General features: G+C 47.4%; 1 protein-coding gene across 1 annotated transcript in view; it reads left to right on the forward strand.

Annotated features, from left to right (window-relative positions):
* The window catches only part of E2F2 (E2F transcription factor 2), a 42,808-nt gene that overhangs the window by 11,721 nt on the left and 10,717 nt on the right, over positions 1-20,370 (forward strand). The window contains exons 2-5 of the mRNA XM_085647655.1: positions 11,036-11,144; positions 12,278-12,497; positions 13,433-13,591; positions 16,135-16,249. Coding sequence (XP_085503781.1) covers positions 11,036-11,144; positions 12,278-12,497; positions 13,433-13,591; positions 16,135-16,249 — 603 coding nt within the window. The remainder of the gene's footprint in view (positions 1-11,035; positions 11,145-12,277; positions 12,498-13,432; positions 13,592-16,134; positions 16,250-20,370) is intronic.

A 20,370-nucleotide genomic window follows, 5' to 3' on the forward strand; every position in this document is an offset into this window, starting at 1 on the left:
AGAGGGGAGGCTCTGAGAGACACAGGAGCCAGTATGACTATGGTGCGTAGCCAGCTGGTGTCTCCAGAGCAGGTAATTCCCGATGTACTCCACCCAGCCGCGATGGCTGACGGCAGAACAGGTCACTATCCAGTGGCCGAGGTTCCCTTTGAATGGGGGGGGGTTGCAGGTTCACTTCGAGTTGCCGTAAGCCCTGCCGTGCCAGTCGATTGTCTGCTGGGCAATGACATGGAGCACAACGCTTGGAAGGAGGTGGAATACCGGACTCACACCGAGATGCTGGGTACACCTGACTGGGCCTGTGTTAGCACAAGGTCCGAGACTACCCGAAGAGGGAGTTCATTCCGGCTGGAGCCTGGAACAAAGGCCCAGCCAGCTGCCAGTCAAGGGAAGAACCGAGGACAGGAGGAGCCTGCCTCGGCGTCTCCACCCCGTAGGACGGATAGGCCACCGGAGGTGGTGGACCAGGAGTCTGCGGAGGGGGGCGTTACCAACCTGGAGGACCTACCCATCCCGGCCGAGTGGCACGTGGAGGGAGGCCCGTCCAGGGAGGAGTTCTGCCAGGGCCAGAGGGAGTGCCCTACCCTTGAGGGGCTGAGGCGACAGGCCGAAGCCCAGGCAGCAGGGAACGTTGAAGGGAACTACAGTGTTTACTGGGAGGATGGCCTCCTCTACAGTGAACCCAAGGCACCCCTACATGGATCGTCACGAGCCTTGGTAGTTCCTCAACGTTATCGAGCCTTCCTTTTGGAGTTGGCTCACGAGATACCATTGGCAGGACACCTGGGGCAAGACAAGACCTTCGCCCGTCTTGTCCCACACTTTTATTGGCCTCAGATGAAAGTGTCGTCCGATACCTACTGCCGGACATGTGTGTCTTGCCAAGCCAGTGGGAAAACAGGGGTGAAGCTGAAAGCTCCCCTGGAACCACTTCCTGTCGTTAGCACCCCCTTTGAAAGGGTGGGCATCGACATTGTGGGTCCATTAGATCCACCAACTACAGCTGGTCACAGGTTTATCCTGGTTCTGGTGGATCATGCCACACGGTACCCAGAGGCAATACCTCTGAGGACCATAACAGCACCTGTTGTGGCTAGGGCCCTGATGGGAATCTTTACCCGAGTGGGTTTTCCCAAGGAAGTTGTGTCCGACAGGGGGACCAACTTCATGTCAGCATATATGCGGGCAATGTGGAAGGAGTGTGGAGTGACCTACCGGTTCACAACTCCTTACCACCCCCAGACCAATGGTCTGGTGGAGAGGTTTAATAAAACCTTGAAAGGCATGATCAGAAGTCTGCCTGAAGGCCTGCGGAGGAAATGGGACGTCCTCCTACCCTGTTTACTCTTTTCATACAGGGAAGTGCCACAGAAGGGAGTGGGCTTCAGCCCCTTCGAGCTTCTGTATGGGCACCCTGTACGTGGACCTCTTAACCTGGTGAGAGACGGATGGGAAAGAACTCCCAGAAAGCTCCCCCAGGATGTGGTGAGCTACATGCTGGCCTTCCGGAGCCAAATGGCTAAGTTGTGGAAGCAAGCTTCTGACAACTTGGAAGCCAGCCAAGCAGTGATGAAGGCGTGGTATGACCACAACGCTCACCCGGTGGAGTTGGAGCCTGGCCAGAAGGTGTGGGTGATCGAACCAGGAGAGCTTAGTGCCCTTCAGGATCACTGGTCAGGACCCTTTGAGGTGTTGGAGAAGAAGGGTAAGGCTACCTACTTGGTGGACCTGAAGACCCCTCGTCAGCCCCTGCGGGTGCTGCATGCCAACCGCCTCAAACCCCACCACGAGAGGCCCGAAGTCATCTTGATGATGGTGACTGACGGAGGAGAGGACGTGGAAAGCGAGCCTCTCCCTGATCTGTTTGCGTCACAGGAAAAGGATGGGTCGGTGGAGGGAGTGATTCTCTCCCCATCTCTAACTCCTGAACAGCAGGAGGACTGTCGCCAGGTCCTGGGGCAGTACTCTTCGTTGTTCTCCCTTGTCCCGGGTAGGACTCACCTGTGCGTCCATGACGTGGACACAGGAGACAGCCCACCTGTGAAGTCCAAGATCTACCGGATGTCAGACAAGGTGAAGGCCAGCATTCATAGTGAAGTCACTAAGATGCTGGAGCTAGGAGTGATTGAACCTTCTAGCAGCCCCTGGTCCAGTCCGGTGGTGTTAGTACCGAAAGCTGCACCACCGGGTGCCCAACCAGAACTGAGGTTCTGTGTGGACTACCGGGGACTGAATTCAGTGACAAAGACTGATGCACATCCGATCCCTAGGGCGGATGAATTAATTGACCGGCTGGGAGCTGCCCAATATCTAAGTACCTTTGACCTTACCTCTGGGTACTGGCAGATCTCTTTGACTGATGGAGCAAGGGAAAGGTCAGCCTTCTCCACGCCCAATGGCCACTACCAGTTCTGTGTGATGCCCTTTGGGCTCAAGAACGCACCTGCCACGTTTCAGCGCCTGGTAAACCAGATCCTCACCGGAATGGAGAGTTTCTCTGCTGCTTATCTGGATGACATAGCCGTCTTCAGTAACAGCTGGGAGGATCACTTGCGTCACCTGCAAGCTGTTCTCCAGGCCCTGAGACAAGCTGGATTGACGATCAAGGCCAGCAAGTGCCAGATCGGGCAGGGGTCGGTAGTGTACCTTGGACACTTGGTGGGTAGGGGAACGGTGCAACCCCTCCAGGCGAAGATCGAGGCCATCATGGCCTGGGAACCCCCCAAGACACAGACTGAGGTCCGAGCATTTTTGGGCCTCACGGGATACTATCGCCGCTTCGTGAAGGGGTACGGTACCATCGTAGCCCCTCTCACGGAGCTCACGTCCAAGAAACAACCTCGACGGGTAGTCTGGACGGAGGCTTGTCAGCAAGCCTTTGAGAGATTGAAGAAAGCCATGTGCGAGGCCCCGGTCTTAAGGGCCCCAGACTTTTCCAAGAAGTTCATTGTCCAGACAGATGCATCAGAACATGGCATTGGGGCAGTGTTATCGCAACTCAACGAAGAGGGTCTGGATCAACCCGTGGTCTTCCTATCCCGGAGACTACTTCCCAGGGAACAGAAGTGGAGTGCAATAGAGCGTGAAGCCTTTGCAGTGGTATGGGCTCTGAAGAAGTTGCGGCCATACCTGTTTGGCTCGCACTTCCTTGTTCAGACCGACCACAGACCCCTTCGTTGGCTGATGCAAATGAAGGGGGAGAATCCCAAGTTGTTGAGGTGGTCTATTTCCCTACAGGGGATGGACTTTCAGGTGGAACATCGGCCTGGAGTGGACCACGCCAATGCAGACGGTCTCTCAAGGTATTTCCGCCTTAGTGATGAGAACTCCCAAGGGGTTGGGTAGCTCTCCCCACTTTCAGCTGGGGGGGACGCGTGTTAGACCTGTCAGCCCTTTGGGTGGTCCCTCCACATCATTATTTATTTTGTCCCACTTTTGCCTCAAACCCTGTTTGAATTTTTCCTTTTTGGGAACCACCAGACTTTTTCGTGTTGCTACAGATTCAGGGAGCCATTTTAGCTAACCCTGAAACTTCTGTCTGAGGGCCTGGAGCACAAAATGGTGGCCACCTGTGACATCACCAGCATCCACTGGAACCTACCAGCACCTTCCAGAACATTCCAGGAGATTCCAGAACCCTGTGACCGTTGGAGGCGGTTTAGAATGTTGGGAGGATAAGAGAGGCAGTTGGCAGTTGGAGCTGGCAGTTGGCACCTGACTGGTGAAGAGAGAGGAGCACAACAGTGAAGGAGGAAGGAGTGAAGCAGCAGGGGTGGAAACTTGTGCCTGGAGTGGGGTCCATAAACCCACCCTTGATACTTGTCCCTACTGATGGATCCCAGCCTATAGCCCTGTGTGGGAAGAAGACAGAAGAAAACCATCCTAAGGACCTGGACAGCAGGAACAGGCCTTAGAACCAAGAAAACAGCAAGATTCTGACCTGAGAACTGGTTTCCCTGGAGCCTGGCGTCGAGTAGCCGAAGACCTGGAGCCCGAGGTGGAGAAGCGGCGCTGACTGAGGTAGCAGACGTCGTACCCGGAGCCGCCTGAGGTCGTAAGAGGGCGCCGGCGGAGGTCGAGAGGAATACCAAGGGTCGAGAAGGAGGTGAACCGAGGTCGAGTGAGCGGCGTCATCGGAAGGGTGAAGTCCGCCCTCCGGAGTCGTCGGAGACCGAGGTAGAGGAGCACCGGAGGTCGGGAGTGAGGATCGCACTCCGGAGTCGCCCGGAACCTGTGAGGAGGAGCACCGGAGGTCGGGGGTGAGGATCGCACCCCGGAGTCGCCGGAAGTCGACAGCGAGGCCAGGCCGGCCGACGTCATCGGAGCAGAGTGCGCCATCGGACCGGAGCCGCCCGAAGTCGACATCGTGAGGAGACTGCCCGACGCCGTCGAATCGGAGGTCGAGATCGAACCGAGGCCACCGACATCGGACCGGAACCGCCTACCGGCGTCGTCAAAGAACTGACATTGTGCCGAGGCCGCCGAGACCGAACCGGAACCGCCTCACGGCGTCGACACGACTCCAGCGGCGTCGGAACATCAGAAAAAGGGCAGTAAGTGGAGTAGAGGGCGCCTAAGGCCCTGTGGAGACCTGAGAGACTGCTCTAAGGGGCTAGGGAGGTGCTGAAACCCATCTGACTGTGCCTGGGGTGAACTGGGACTAACCTAGAGAGGTTGTGTGGAGAAGGAAAGCCAGGGCATTGGTATTTCCCCCCTTTGATCTACCTCAGTTTAGGCCTCAGCCTTGTCCCAGCCAGGGAGTAGCCTCCCCCCTCAAGCCTTCCACAACCCTACAAGCTGTGCCTGGGCCATATCAGCCCTTAAGAATTGAAGTGTCATCTGATTACATGAGTGTTGCTGTATACTTTTAATTATTTATTGGGGGTACTGTATTTATTGAATTTTTACCTATTTATTGCTGCACTATATTTATAGGTCCACAGGACTTGATGGTGTACAATATTTATTGGTACAGTATTTATTGCCTCAAAGTATTTAATTGTCTGTATATATTGCACTTGTATTTATGCCCTGTTATTTATGATCACCCCTATTTATTTCATCAAACAGCCAGTATTTATTTGACCTGCACTATTTAAACTTGTATATTGTGATTGACCTATTTATTTTTTCCAATCAGCAACTAAGAGAAAAAGATAAAGAAAGAATATTTTCATAATTTTTACGGTGTAGAGTCGTTTTTGGAACGGATGCACGCATGGTTATTGTATGGGTATATTGTATGCTTAGCACTGTGCCTGTTTCCTGACCACTCGAGCCGAGCTACCACAGTGTGTTCGAGGAGTCCACCACCACCCTGCGGAGTGGGGGTGGGCTGTTTCCAACAGTCTCCCACTGCCTGTGAGGAGTTCTGATCTGGGATGTATTGCAGCCAGAGATTGCACTATTTTTCAAAAGTGTCCTATAGGCTTTAAAAGAGGATACACCATGTGTCTCCGCCTGCCTTCAGTTTAGGGTGCTCCGTGGTTTTTGGGGGGGGCGGTGGTTTTAACCAGATGCCGGGGGTATAGCCACCTAATGGCACACCTCTGCTGCGTGACTGCTTGCATGGTTAGCTGCTCTGCTTGCCCCGGGCACTGTAGGCAGGTGCGTTCTTGCCTTGTTACTCTGATAGCAGATCTGGCTTGCAAAGTGGACTAGTCCTGCTCATCAGCTCGTGTCCTCGGGTTTGGGGTTGCTAGCGCCGCTGCACCTGTTAGTGTCTAGAATCCATGCCAGTGCAGATGACGAGATGTCTCAACGCATTGTGGAGGAACGTTCTTGCAGTGAAGTTGGCCGCCTACCATTGTACACCTGTAGCTTCATTAAAGATGTTGCAGACTCTCCTGATGCTATGCGCGGAGTTCAAAAGTACACCTTCCCTCGTCCTGGCTCTGCAAAGACTGCATACTTTCCGCCTGTCAATAGGAACTGTTTTATTCACCTGCAGGAAGCGGCTTCTGATCTCCCTGTATGTTTTGATGTGCACTCTTCAGAAAACACCCTGAGAACCCCAATGCTAGGATTACTTGTTCCAGGCTTTCTATGTGTTGCAGCATCTACTAGTTTCAGCCGCCTTGTGATACTGGCGTGCACTAGCCTCGTGAAGCGTTCAACTGTAATGGTTTGCCTCTATGTATACTCTACTCTCAAACTATGCTTCCTTCTACTAAGCGCTTGAATTGCTTTAGTCTAGTGTTTCTTCAGTTTGTTGCCACCTCTTTCTGAAAGTGCTTTCTTTAACCTTACTGCTGGTTATTGCTATGGAGCCCTCCATGGGGAGGTGAATTAAATGGAAACCGCTTCCATAAACCATGTGTGGGGCAAAGAGGAGTGGTTCCTTTAGAGTGTAGGGTCAGAGGATTTCTTCTAGTTCGAGACCCAAGGCAGCTTGGCTTGCTCCAGTGTTCACCATGACTGCTCGCGACATCCTGACCTAAACCACTCAAAGCCGCCTTGTGTTCCTGCCCTTCTCCTTTACTTCCTGTTGACCTTCTGGGTGTGGTCAACAAAGGGTGGTGAAAGACCAGGGTGTCGCCTGTTTGGGCATGGTCGAATCAAGAAGGGTCTAGGGCAGAACCCCCGTCAATTAGGTATGTAATTCAAACCTTGTGGCACACACATTTGGGTCTTGCAACTAATACCATCTCCCATTTCTACCACCTCTTCCAAATTCAGGCATTGCCATACTCGTGAAGCAAACATCATGCAACTCCTGCTCATCAGTGGAAAAAGTTCAGTGCACACTCTTGACATTGTTACACAACTTGTATGCACTCTTATCTCAAACCTACCTCACCACCTCATTGTCCTCATCCCAAGAGCTTCCAAAATGGAGTACATGCACGCAACAGGGTCCAAAAGGACTTGGTGACCCAGCAACACCCAGGTCTCCCTGCATTGTCACATGACACTACTTAGTAGCATGTCCCTTCCACCTGATTTTCAAACTCCTAGACTCAACAAGACCCTCTGAGAAGAAACCACACTCCTTATCACTTGTGCCTCTTAACTCCACAAACCCACCTCGTAGTCCTTTGAGACGTTAACCTGTCTGACAAAATTAAAATAAAGATCAATAATGCCTGTGACATCCTGGGCAGTATAATCGCAGACCCTACACACAAAGCAACGCTCAGCCACCACAAATCTTTCTCATCCACTGTTGATTGCAAGACTGCTGTTCACCATGAAATCCCCTCCAGTCTGCATACAACCGCTTTGCACTGTAATCAAAACAAATGTTCGGCTCATTACAAAAACTCTCCAAGGATGCCATACGAGAATCTAGCAACCTGCCGAACTCTTTTTAGCCTACATCAGATGTTAACACACGTAAACACCTTTAACTCGACTCTAGAAAACAATGTAATACTCGAAGGTCTGTCAACTACAACCCACCAAGCCTAAACCCACTGCGACTTGATACACGAGCCCTCTTGGAACAAATGCTCCATATCCAGATAAAAGAATTCTAAAATACCAGCTGACATCGCCCAAATCGAAGTAGTAAGCTCTGCGCATAGATTTATTGCCACAATCAACACTGCCATCTAAAAGTCTGAGGCAGAAAATAGAAGCAAGTACTCTTCAAATAAAGGAAAACGCGGTTAGTCTGTTGCCTGACCTTCCAACTCCTTGGTCAACAAATGCAGCAACATGAAGCACTTCACTGTGAAAATCAACACAATACGGCGCCTCACTTACACTGTGGAATGCACTTCCAGCCCACTTCCGAATGGAAGCACCCTATATCATGCTGATCTCCCCAACACAACTCTCTCATGGGCCCCTAGCTAAAAAAGTGACTTTTGTCCATCCTTCAACCTCTTCATGATGACCACCTCAATATCATTAATTCTTCCCTCTGCCCCATAATGTTCTCATATGCCTTCAAGGCACTGAAGAACCTACAAATTCTCATCTTGCCAGTTTCCTACCCATCACCCACCTACATGGGGAAAATCAACAGGGCTGCCATGGCCAAGCTACAGGAACGTCATAAACGCCTACAATACAACCAGTTAGGCTTCAAACATGCTATTCAAATTAGTCAACACCTCTAAGATTAATTGCCCCTGCCCGCTCATCCTCTTGACTGCCGCAGCTTGACGTTTGGCCTCTGCACTGATCCACACCTTGGAAATATGCATGGCCTGACGGTACTGCCATGGTTCAGGTTCTACCTCCCCAGCCACTTCCAGCTTGTATAGATGGGAACTTCAGAATCCTAGATTCCTGGACTCCTGGGTTCTACCCTCTGTCCAGTCATCCATCCTCTGAATGGAACACCCCAGATCTAGATTTAACTTTAAGATCTTAACAGTACACTGACAATATTCAACTTTAACTCAAATCACCATTCCTTAAATATTTTTTTTATTGGAATTGTAAGATTATACCATCAAATTGCCAATCCTAACGACATTCAGTCACTCGAAACATGCCTCAAGCTAATCTAGACCCCGCTGTCAAGTACCTATGTAAAGCTCAACTTGGTAAAGCGAAGTGCCCTTCAGTTAGCTGTAGCTTCCAAACAGATCTCATCTGATATCTGAAACTAATGATTCCCCCTTAACCCACCTTGCACACTACTCTAAATCACTTGTATTCTTTGAACGCAAAGTCTGTGCCAAGAGTGAATCCAAGGCAGCATAGTGGAAGCTAGCTCTTCTGATGAACATGAAACCTGTTCTTTTAGACCCTTATTTGAGAACAGTGCAATCCAAAGTCCTCTACCCCCTTGGAGGCAATGCTATGCTATGTCCTAGACACAATGGTCTCGCATCACTTATAACGTGGCCCGGAGCAAGGGTAGTTTTCACGCTAGCTGCCTGCCACCCAGCCTATTGGAGCAAGGACGTGCTCTGAAGTCCCTCACCCCCCCCCCCCCCACCCCTGGAGGCCGTAGACTTCTATACTGGAGGTCTACACAAGCCCAGTATAAGTCCACTAGGGTTTCACTCTATTGTGTCTGGATATCATACCGTATCTAGGGAACCAGACCATTAGTAGTGCACCATCCACTCATGTAGGTCCTGATGAAGTGCCACATGACTTGTTAGGGGCAATAAAGGCACAAAACATGTCGACCCATTGCACTGCGATAGCCCTCTAGAAACTTTGCATCCACGCAGGGTTCCTACACATTTTTTAACTAAGCTGGAACTTCCTTAATAAATAAATCCTTTCTGAAGAAGACTGCTCCAGACTTATTTTAAAACCCACTACCCATGCACTACTCTTTCCTTGCCCTCACACCTGCCCGCATTCCACAGCTTCTTCAAAAGATCTCCGCCAAAGAGCCCTGTTTACGGGAGCCCGTTGGGCATTTCAGCACCGGCCTGACTAGGAGCAGAGCCCAATGATTAAGTATGACATCCTACGGGGTGTGTGAGGGCATCATGAAGAAAGACCTCCCCTTTCCCTTGTCCCCCTGTTAGGAACAGCACACCTCTTGATGCACTGCGCACTCACTTATAACGTACTCATAAATGAGACCCATACATACTTCTCCACAAAACTAAGTGTTTGGGGTAGACTGTCATAGTTAGAACATCACAGGACTTGACCGATGCAAGAGCAACCCCCTTACCCCTGAAAACAAGTTTTTGTCCCTGAATTGAATGCCCTATCAAAGCTCTAACTGTTCCGCGTTTGGAAAGCTGAAGCTGCCTTTCTTCAAGAATCAGTACCTTCTCTCCCCACACAGTAACCCCCACCAGTTACACTCCTCGTGTAACGGCATGGGTTTTATTTTGGGCCTCTGGTTGCTATTCCTAAATGTTACTTCACTGCTAGGTAAACAGGACTTAAATACTACTATAGACTTGCGTCACTAGTAGCCTCATTGATGGCCCATGTTGACTAAGGTATGTTTTCAACCAATCATGGCTGCAGAGTTGCCTGTTGTCCTTCAGTTCTGCTCTGAAGCTTTACACCTGGTCTGTGTGCACCTCATGTTAAATTATGTGATTGTTTTGATGGAGAGGTGAAATGCGATGGAGTCAGTGGTGCAGAGTGATTGAGTGGCAGCAAGGTGCAATGCTGACATTGTTACAACACAATCTGTGAGTATGTTGATCAGGTGTTTCATAGTGCACCATACTTTAATGGTAGGTGGTGTGCTGTGCTAATTGATTTATTGGGTGGGGTCTGGTAACAATCATGTGGAAAGTTGCATGCTTTGTCATGGTGTTTCATGTTGTGCAGTGAGATCCTATTGTGTTTGCAGAACGTTCTTGATTATGATCTAGGGTGATGTGACGCAGTATGATGTGAACGTAATGCGGCATTTAACATTTTGAGGGATATGATCTGGTTTAATAGGGTGTTGGTCGATTGCTTCAGATGGAGCAGTATTGGTGTGGGTTTTAGATGCTGTAATCTGGTTAGGTTTTGTGGAGGGACATGTTGTGCTGCTGTGAATGGTGTAATAGTGAGTGGTGCAGTACAGTTGCCAAAACGTTATGGCCACTTACCTATTGTGAATAGCATATTTAGAAACCAGCATAATTCTAGCAGTAAACAATTACGCCTTTCTTGTTGTATGGTATGGTGTGCTGTGTTTTAGTTGGATTTGTATGTTGAGTTGTGTGGGGTAGTTTGTGTCTGTAGAGTAGTTTGGTACTATTTTGAACTGCATTTATGTAGTGGCTTATGGTGGAGTTTAAATTTTGCCTGTGACATTGTGCATAATTGGTGTTTAGTACGAGTGTAATGTTGACCTTTGGGGTGGGATTGTATGGTGTGAAAAGGACCTTGTTACTGTGATTTGTGGTCTGGTGCTGTTGGTTTAGTGCACTGGTAACAGCATGTGCTTTGATATAGTAAGATACGTTTAGTTTGTGTGGCTGAGTCATCATTACATTTGTTAATCATGCACCATAGCTTAAGAGTACTAGTTATAAAGCTTGTTGTAGTTCTTTACATGTAAAGGTATATCATCGTAAAATCGCTTCTTGTACATTTCTCGTTGCATGAAGTGGTTTTTTCTCCAGTGTAACAGAGCTTCTCATCTCCCTTATCCCTTAAGGCCAAAAGAAAGCTGGACCTGGAGGGAACAGACCGCTGTGTGCCAGAGTTTCGCACTCCGAAGGGAAAAGGCCGGCCTGGAGTAGCGAGTAGGCTGCCCAGCCCAAAAAGTGAGTATCTTGCACAAAACCCACCTATATCTGGTGACCCCTCTACTGCATGGTGCCTGTACGATGATCAGAACCTTTGCACTTCTCAGAGTGCTGAGCTGGTGATATTGTTGGAGTAAATATTTATTGTTAAACTCCTGTAAAGAGAATGCCGCCCTCTTGGAGGTGTATTTTTTGCTTCTTTCCGTTATGAAACTAGAAGACCGGCATGTTCTCCTGCATTCGTACTTTAAAAACTTGAATGGTCTGAGGTGGTTCTTGTAATTTTTATGTTTGCATTGCCTTGTATTTTTGCTTGCTTCTCGTTCTTATGGTGGTTACATAATACCTTCAGATCCCAGTGGGCCAGGATGGTGCTTGACATTCATGGGGGACAAATGACCTGAAGTTAATTCCATATTTTCTGCTGACTCCTCTGTTTGGTATAGGGAGATGTTTGTAATTTATAGATGGTCATTCGCTGTGACATCTTAATATCCCCATGTCTACTCTGCCGGGCTGAACTGTTGCTATTTGGAGCTCAGCTGTCTCAAAGCATATTGTGTCTTGTAAAATGGCATGTGTAATATGTGGTATCATTTTACCTTTTGCAGCGCTCGGACAACAATTTGTAGTTATTGCCCCATAGCAGTCAAGTAGGGTAGTATTTATAGTATACGGTTTTCTGTCCACATGCAGACACTTCAAGTCAGCGCTATAAGACCAGCGACTGAGACTGTCAAGTGTACAAGGGTACTAATGTAGGAGTAGATGGTATGGTTTGCCATTGGGGTGTCTTCCTTGGTTGACTAACTCCCTAATATTTTTAAGTGAGGAGAAGCTGAACATGGCATTTTCGCATTCAGAATGCAAATACTTAATCTTCTGTTTCAGCCTCACAAGAGTCCAAGGCTGGGTACAGAGTTGAGTTGTCCACTGAGATGTGGTTGTTTTGAGGAAGAACACTCACCTCAATGGCTCTTCAAAATTTCTTCTCCTTTTCTCTCCATTAGTTCTCCTTTTCCATCTCTCCTTCGACCCCTCTTCAGTGGTTTGAGGCAACAATAGTTTACTGCAAAGAACTCTGCAGTAGACAGCCTAGCAGAACTAACACAATCCTCTTTTGAAGTTGTCCTTCTCTTGTTTTGCCTCAGCCCCCAGGTCCCCTGGAGAGAAGACTCGCTATGACACCTCTTTGGGCCTCCTGACCAAGAAGTTCATCCAGCTGCTGAGTGAGTCAGAAGATGGGGTGCTTGACCTCAACCTGGCTGCTGAGATGCTAAGGGTGCAGAAGAGGCGCATCTACGACATCACCAACGTCTTGGAGGGCATTCAGCTAATCCGCAAGAAGTCCAAGAACAACATCCAGTGGATGTGAGTGTCTGGCCGGTGCAGAAGTGGGCCGGTCTTCTTAGTGAGGCGATTGTGTGCAAAGTTTAGTAAAAAAACGCGCATGTGTTTCTGGTGGGGCCATTACAAATGGGATTTTGTGCACCTTTAGACTCTCTCTTCAGGAAGTCTAAATATAATTCAATTCAAGAACTATGTGCACCCTATTGGGAAGGATGGACAAAGTTAAATGTTCTTCCTAATAAATACGGGAGGTGTTGGGTATGTGCAAAGCCCCATTCTGTGGAAAAGCAGCGCAGTTGAAACCAACTTGATGGATTGAGCCTCAATTTACAATTTAAGAAATCATGGTGACATCTTGTGAAATGCACAGGAAGTGAGGATACAGTGGGAGGGGTCAAGGGAGCAAGCTTCTTGCAGCTTTTGATGCTTTAAAGCTGCCAAATGGCTGCAGCCCACAAAGGGTAGTAACAATTCATGGATGTGACGTCCATAGCAGATTGCTTGCCTTATCCTATAGCTTCTGGTTTTAGTCTTTCACCAATTCACAATGAGCAGCTGCCAATATTGGTTTGATCATCTTCATATTTCAAACCATTAGAAACTGGGGTGCTGTCCCTATTGCTATAGTGTACAGTGATGTGCGCAATATCTGCAGGTGTAAAGCATACCGATGTAGTGCCTACGCTGCGGTGCAACTCAGTCACTACCTACATCTGGATAATGAACACCTTGGAATTGAAGAGCTGTATGCACAATCATTGCTTCTAAATCTGTGGTAATGGTGGTAGCTGTGTACAGCAGTTGTGAAAGATTGAAGATCATGAGGATGTGGCCAAGCAGTTTGGCCAAAGTGTTCGTCATCATTGAGGTGCTTATTCGGCATGAGTACTACGTTAACGTTTACCTCGTGGTGGCCATGCTCTGGCTCACTAACCTTTATTTCCTTCCCTCTGTAGGGGCACAGGGATCTTCAGTGACCCTTCAGTGGGCAGACAGCAGCAGTCCCTCCGGCAGGACGTAAATGATCTGACCAAGCAAGAACAGGTCTTGGACGACCTGATTCAGAGCTGCACCCAGCAGCTGAAGCGCCTGACGGAGGACGAGGAGAACCAGAGATATCCTTTTCTTTGAAATGGACGAATGGGGGGTGTATATGTGTGGGGCCGCCGGGGTTGTTCAGGATATTCTAGAGGTATGGTTTGGGTGCATGTGTAAACTTATTCAAGGGTTACTTGTCTCATAGTGACTCAATTAAACGGGTGCTCGCGCACACTTCCTTTAAGTGTGCACTGGCTACCAAAACAGCCTTTCTTTTTCTGGGTGGTATATTATGCAGTCGGAAGCATGGGTTAGTTGGTTGGTTTTATTCCTTTCTTTTTCAGTCCCTTCTCCCTAACTTATTGTATCAATTTCTTTGTTTGTGTGGCTTGGCCAATTTCTCTGTGGTGCTTAGGAGACCATACACTGGCTGCCTCATCAGGAGGGTAGTGGAGGTTTACTGACTGCAGTGGTCAAGTGAACCAGTGTCAACAGTGCTCAAGGGCGTGACTGGGTCCGGGCAAAGGCTAAGGAGGAACACGTCAAGTGGCAGGAAATGGATGTGGTTAGACTGTAATTGATTTGTGGTTCTTGCAGCTCTGGGTGCAGCAGAAGTTTAGTTTAAGCATGGTATCCAGGGTTTGTTTATTTTTTGGGATCTTAAGTAAAATGTATAAACATATTTGAGGAACATTGTAACTGCATAAGATTGTCTTTAAAATGTAGATGCCTAACCATGAAGCGTCCTTTCGGGGCCTAGTGTTGCAAAATATGCCCTCCTACAGTCACTGGAGTTCACTGTTTACATTTGGCTCTAGAATTGTTTCTTATCTTCTTTAAATAAGGGTTTGTGTGGACTGTTCATAAATCTGGTAATGAGCCCGCCTGTAAGGTCCTCTGGAAACCCACAATGCCCTCTCATGGCAGCTTTCCCTTGTTTGACCCCTTGTGAGAACCAGTTCCTATAATCTGGACTAGCCCAATAAAACTGGATTTCTTTTTGGGCCTTTAATTCTTTTTGTTCTGTTATGGAGTCCAGTTGGGAAATTATTTGAGTGTCGATGCAAACTTTGTGCAATCCCCCCTTATTTGTGCCATTGGCACTACGCAGAAGGCTGATCATGGTGCTTTATGCTATCCTGAGGATTTTTTTCTAATGTTTGTGGGAAGAATGTATGGTGGGAGCTATCACTGGCCACTGGGGTCCAAGCACCCTGAAAGGCATTGCACCTAAATTGGATTCTCGAGTTTTACTCTAGCATTTGGAGTGTTGGGTCTCAGGATAATGTAATCATCTTAGTCTTAAATCTTTGCAAAGAATCAAGTTGAATCAGCATGCATGCAATTTGTGCATTGCCAACTTCATTACGTGCTTGGAAAACTAATAGGAATCAGGTTTTTGTCGTCCTTTTTATACATCTGTTTAGTTTAATTTGTGAGTCCTGATGTCAAACTCTCCCACATCTCCTGCACACAACTGTAAGCCGCCTTGTGTCCTGATTCCAGGCTATCTGCACCTTTCCACAGTTCCCCTCTCCCTGTTTGTACACTTGATGAACGCATGCTTGCTGCTTTCAGCTATAGTAGATTGGAGCCTTTCTGGGAGTGCCTCAACTGTTTTCCTACAAAAGATTCACTCTACATGACCCCTCTTGTAGTAACTCTGAGGAGCTCCTATTTACATTGATCGCGCCAGTCTGCTCCTAAAGGCTGACTGTTCACTGCAACTCCCCTCCTTGGTCCCAGTTATTACACTTTCCGTTATGTTTTCACGCATTCACACTGAAATCTTTTCATCACGAACGTCTACATAGTGCACTTAGTTTGCTCTGCATGGTTTTGCATTTTCATCTTCCTAGGCCAAATGTTCTGTTGCTTTTTATCTGCTGTTGGTGGCAATGTCACCCAAATAGTATTGGCTGTCTCCCTGCATGAAAACATTTTCTTGTCACTCTGAATGTACTTCTGCCACAGCCTTCAACTCTGTGCATGTGGCTGTTATGTGTCACTGCCTTATTTCGCATTCTCAAGATCCATGTTGCCTTTGAATAGGAGGTAAAGCCGTCCATCTAGATCAAAGAGGGAAGGGCAAGGGAGACACCTGTGTATTTTCAAGATGTTAGTCTTGATGGAGGCTCAACACAAAAGGCACAGGTGGTACATATTCAAGATTTCTTTCCCTTCTACATAATCCAACCTCCCCTGAAATTCATTGGCGGCATTAAGACTTAATCATTTGCTTCTACATTTAGTGCCAAGAAACTTTCCTTTGTTGTTTTTCATATGTAGCCACACTGCCTCCCTAAGAAGCTTAAGGGGTTTTGTTAGAGCTACTCTGTCCATGTTATAAAAAGGAATGTGGATTCCAATGCAACTGGGGCTTTGTTCTGCCTCCTTGGACATGCATCCAGTTGGCATCTGCTAAACTATTCTAAATGCAGCAATTTGGTTACAGGAAGTAACAGCATAACAATGAACCGATCTGTTAGGATGTGACATTCATTTGATAGACGGAGTCCCCCAGTTTTGCAGTCATCTGGACTGTAAACCCAGTTTTGTGTCTTGAACTGTTTTTTTTTCTCTCTGTTTAATCATTGTGTTCCTTGACTCCCTCATCCACGTTGGCTTTTGTCACCTACCAGGATATTCGCTCCATAGGCAACTTTTCGGAGCAGACTGTCATTGCCATCAAAGCTCCACCTGAAACGCGACTGGAGGTGCCAGACGTAAATGAGGTGAGTCTTCCGTTCCACCTTTCCAGAAATACGGGCCATGACTGTCAGACTATAATCTGTACCCTGTTCTACTGACTCGTTTGGGAGTTTTTTGGGATCCTGTGCAGGCAACTGCCCACAGAAATACGTCTAATGTAATCCAGTAACTGAGACCAATACGTTGTGAATGGCAATGTGATCAATATGTTGCTCCTGTATCTGCGATGTGCACTTGCCTTTTGGTCACCTTCCCATTTCTCATGCTATAGTTATAAGCTGTATGTAGGGATGAAGTGATGTTTAATGCTTGGAGTTGGTAGATGTCTGCATGAGTGAGTGGGTTGGAGCTGCCTCTTCCCCGGTGGGACTTGCTGTCTCAGGGCTTACTCTTGCTGGCCACACCTGTTGACGGGGGAGGCCCCTGACCATCGTGCTCCTAAGCGCAGCCTCGCTTCCCCCCCCCCCCCCCCCCCCTCTTCCCACAGACCAGGACGCACCCGGACTCGTTCCCAGGCGAAGAGTGGGCCTGTGTGTGCCTGTCAGAGGCCGGAGGAGGCCGGGCCCATTCTCTTGGTTCCATCTTTTGGGCAAGGTACTGTTCCAGGATACTAGCTGCTTTCTTTGTCAATACCACAGGAGACTGCCAAAGGGGTCAGTTATCCGTATAAACTTGCATACACCCTAAATGGGGCTGCATAAGGCAGCAGAGCAAGTCCAGGGACAGTAAAATCTAAGAAGAAAGTGGGGAGAACAGGAAAGAAGTACCCTACAGGAAATGAATAACTTGATAGAAGAAGTAGAATCACTTGTGTCCTGACCAACCACAACCACATATGACCTCGAAGGAAAAACTCTAATCCTAAGCATGCCAAAGGTGCAGGGCCACCGATATCCCCAGCAATCGAAGGGCCGACTGGGAAGAAACCAGTTTTGTGGCAAAGGCATACTACTATACAAGGCTATTTAATACAATCTGTACAAAGGTCGAAGCTCACCGAAAATTGAAATAATGCCAGTTTAACAGATGCTATAGAACCTACCCCTCGTTGCTCGAATGCACAGAATGGTGGTTCTTTCCTGCCTCTAGGAGTGCTTCCAGCCCAGTAGTACCAGTATCATTGCTAAAAACTATCTTAAATCCTACTCCAAACGAAGAATGACGATTTGATGGATATCAAACAGCAGATTAAGGACCTAACCAAAGCAGAGCACTTTAAACAATGATTAGCTCCCTATTTGAATCCCTTATCCGTGCACTAATAGATACAGCCTATATAAAGGATTATCTGCTTAGTTCTCCAATGTCTGTGCACAAGGAATTGTATCCTGGCAGGAAGGTCCATAGAGACGGGGACATTGTTGAAAACCTTGTGATTCTTTTCCACCATCAATAAGAATAGACTTGGCTCAATTCCTCAAGGGCCCAGTACAGCGCTCGGTGCTACAAAATCATAAAATAGAACGAATATCTAGAACAAGGCCCCAGCTTCCAGAAAGTGTCAACTTGCATGAGCATTTGTTAAGTAGTACATCTCGTCCAAATAGGACAACTAAGTTGACACATTACACCCATGATCACCTGCAGGGGCTAGAACACAAACATTGAATCTACTTAATGTCCCCAAATCACCGTCTAGTTTGACAAAAGAAGACAAAGGTTCATTAATAGATAATGTCCCCAGTGGCTCAGACATGTAAGGGACTGTAGATCAATTAGTAGGGAAGACATAATTGCGGCTAATAGGTCCCTCTGAGTTGGTTCCGACTTGGTGTATAGCTCTGATGTTCAGCAGAAGTGACCCAGCTGAAAACCTAGTGGCATTTTGATATTCAGACTTCCCACTTAACAAAAACAAAAATCAAAGAAATATAACCCCCTGGATCCTTTGGTGGAATCTGCCTACGTGAGATAGACTGAGGGTCATGGCGGCCTCTCCGTCAGTTTCATCAGGAATCCGTTCCTGAATGTACTGGAAAGGGTTCCGACCTTCAACCGCACATATTCCATGAGTCTCAGCCCCTTAGTAGCTACTTGACCCAGGAAAATAAACCATAGTTTAAAGGGCATGAATGTGTATTTAAAGTCACCCCAGCCTATGGAGACATCCCTGATCTCACTCCTATCATGGAATATCGCAGGACTGAGATCAAGGGTAACTTCCTTGGACTGGACTAGCTTATTTGCCTGTTTTAGGAAACTTGGTCTACAGATCCAATATTCCACCCAGGGTACCTGAATTTTTACAAACCGGCATTTAAAGGCTAATTAGGCAGGCCATCGGGTGGGCTAACCATAGGGATAAAGCAAGACTTGGGATATAGGTTACAGGTACTCCATAATCAACAGCCCAGATATTCTGGCAATTAGTATGCAGACTAGCTCCCTGACCTATGTAACACTTTTTAATTTATATGCTAGAGGAATAAAAGGTGGAAGAAGGTCCAACACTGTAGCCATTCTAGACTATTTCCTGAATAGTAATCTGGATATCGTGTATTTAGTAATAGCAGGGGATTTCAATAGAGCTTTTGAGCCCCTTGATTATGAAGATAGCAAATTAATAGACGCTCAATGGGGTATCTCCACTGAAATGGCATTCGTTAGAAGATGGACAGATGCAGCTCTGCAATTAAAAGCCCTGTGTATGGAAAGGGGGAATTAGGGCAACAGATGGGAGAACCACTTCTTATAGGATAGGATCGAACACGTTTAATACTGGCCGTAGGCTAGTCTGATTGATTATATATTGAAAAACCTGGTACGGTTGCCTGCTCATTGATATGGAGGTATTAGAAAGTTGAAAGTGACCATAACCCCTTGTGACTTGTAATGAAATTAGTGCACCATAATGGGGGCATAACCCCCCTTAGAACAGTTTACAACTAGAGATGTTTTGCGCTCTAATGATGAGACTGGTTAAATGGGCCAATGTTATCTATGCCAGAAGCAGTATCCGCAATAAAGTCAGATGTTATGGCTCTGGAAGAGCTACAGACCGTGCAAAACAACGAAGAGTTAAAGTTCTATTTGGTCCATGACACTTTTTGATAAAGGAAAGTCCTCCTTTCTAAAGCAGTCTAGTCAGTACAATAAACCCATAGCAGTGCTGGTAAATTGGTACAATAAGGACTGAAGGCAAGATTTAAAAATTTCTCGCAGCAGCAATAAATTAAAAATGTCTAGTGTCAAACAAGGAAGCTGTATAAATCCTCTCACAGTAGAGCAAAGGACTGGGATGGGCAGAATCTTTATTTTTGGCACTTGGATAGTGGGGAAGAGGAGGGCAAGCTTTGCCCTGACCAAACAATGTAGCACCAGAGCTATGGATTACGCATTTTTCAAAATGGTATGTAGAGGAAGAAGGGAGTGAGCCCTTATTCTCCCCCACATTTCAGCTTTGTTCTTTGACCTCTCAAATGAAGATGCAGCGCTGGGTGCAATCCAGGAAGGGGGGGGGGAGCCCCTGGTCTAGACAACTTTCCAGCAGATCTATTTGAGGATATTTGGTCTAGATGCTTGCTGATGGAATAGCCTGTGGTGGTTCCATCCCTGAATCTTGGCGAGCTGCCGAGATTATTCCAATTTTTTTAAAAAAAGGCCAATGTTCTCTTCTCAAACTATAGGCCAAAAAGTTTCATTGATTCAATACAAAAGGTGGTGGCAAGATTAGCTTTGGTTAAAGTAGAGGACTGGTTAGCTGCAAATGACACTTAATGCCTATACAGGCATTTTTTTTGCGTTCATAGTAGCACCATTGACCAGGTCTTTTGTTTTACCTTTAATATATAGGCGCAGAGTATTGATCGCCAATGGCAGCATTTATGCTGCCTTCGTAGAGCTAAAGTCTGTTTGATTTGGTCATACAAAAGAAACTCTGGATGGACCTAGGAATGCCTCCATATCTGTTATTCCTTATAGTTGGACTTCATGTGGATAACTTTGCACAGGTGCGATGGGGTGCACATGGTAATACAACGGATAGATTTCCTGTCTCCAAGGGGGTTCGTCAAAGGGTGCGTTATGGCCCCAACACTTTCCTCTATTCCTGAACGGGGTAGCGCAATTCTTTGACCACCCAACAGATGCCCCGGTCCTAGCGGGTATAAAATACCAATCCTCATGTTCGCGGGCGACGCGCTTA

This window comes from Triturus cristatus, chromosome 3_2, assembly GCF_964204655.1.
Source record: "Triturus cristatus chromosome 3_2, aTriCri1.1, whole genome shotgun sequence".
NCBI classification, from domain to species: Eukaryota; Metazoa; Chordata; class Amphibia; order Caudata; family Salamandridae; genus Triturus; species Triturus cristatus.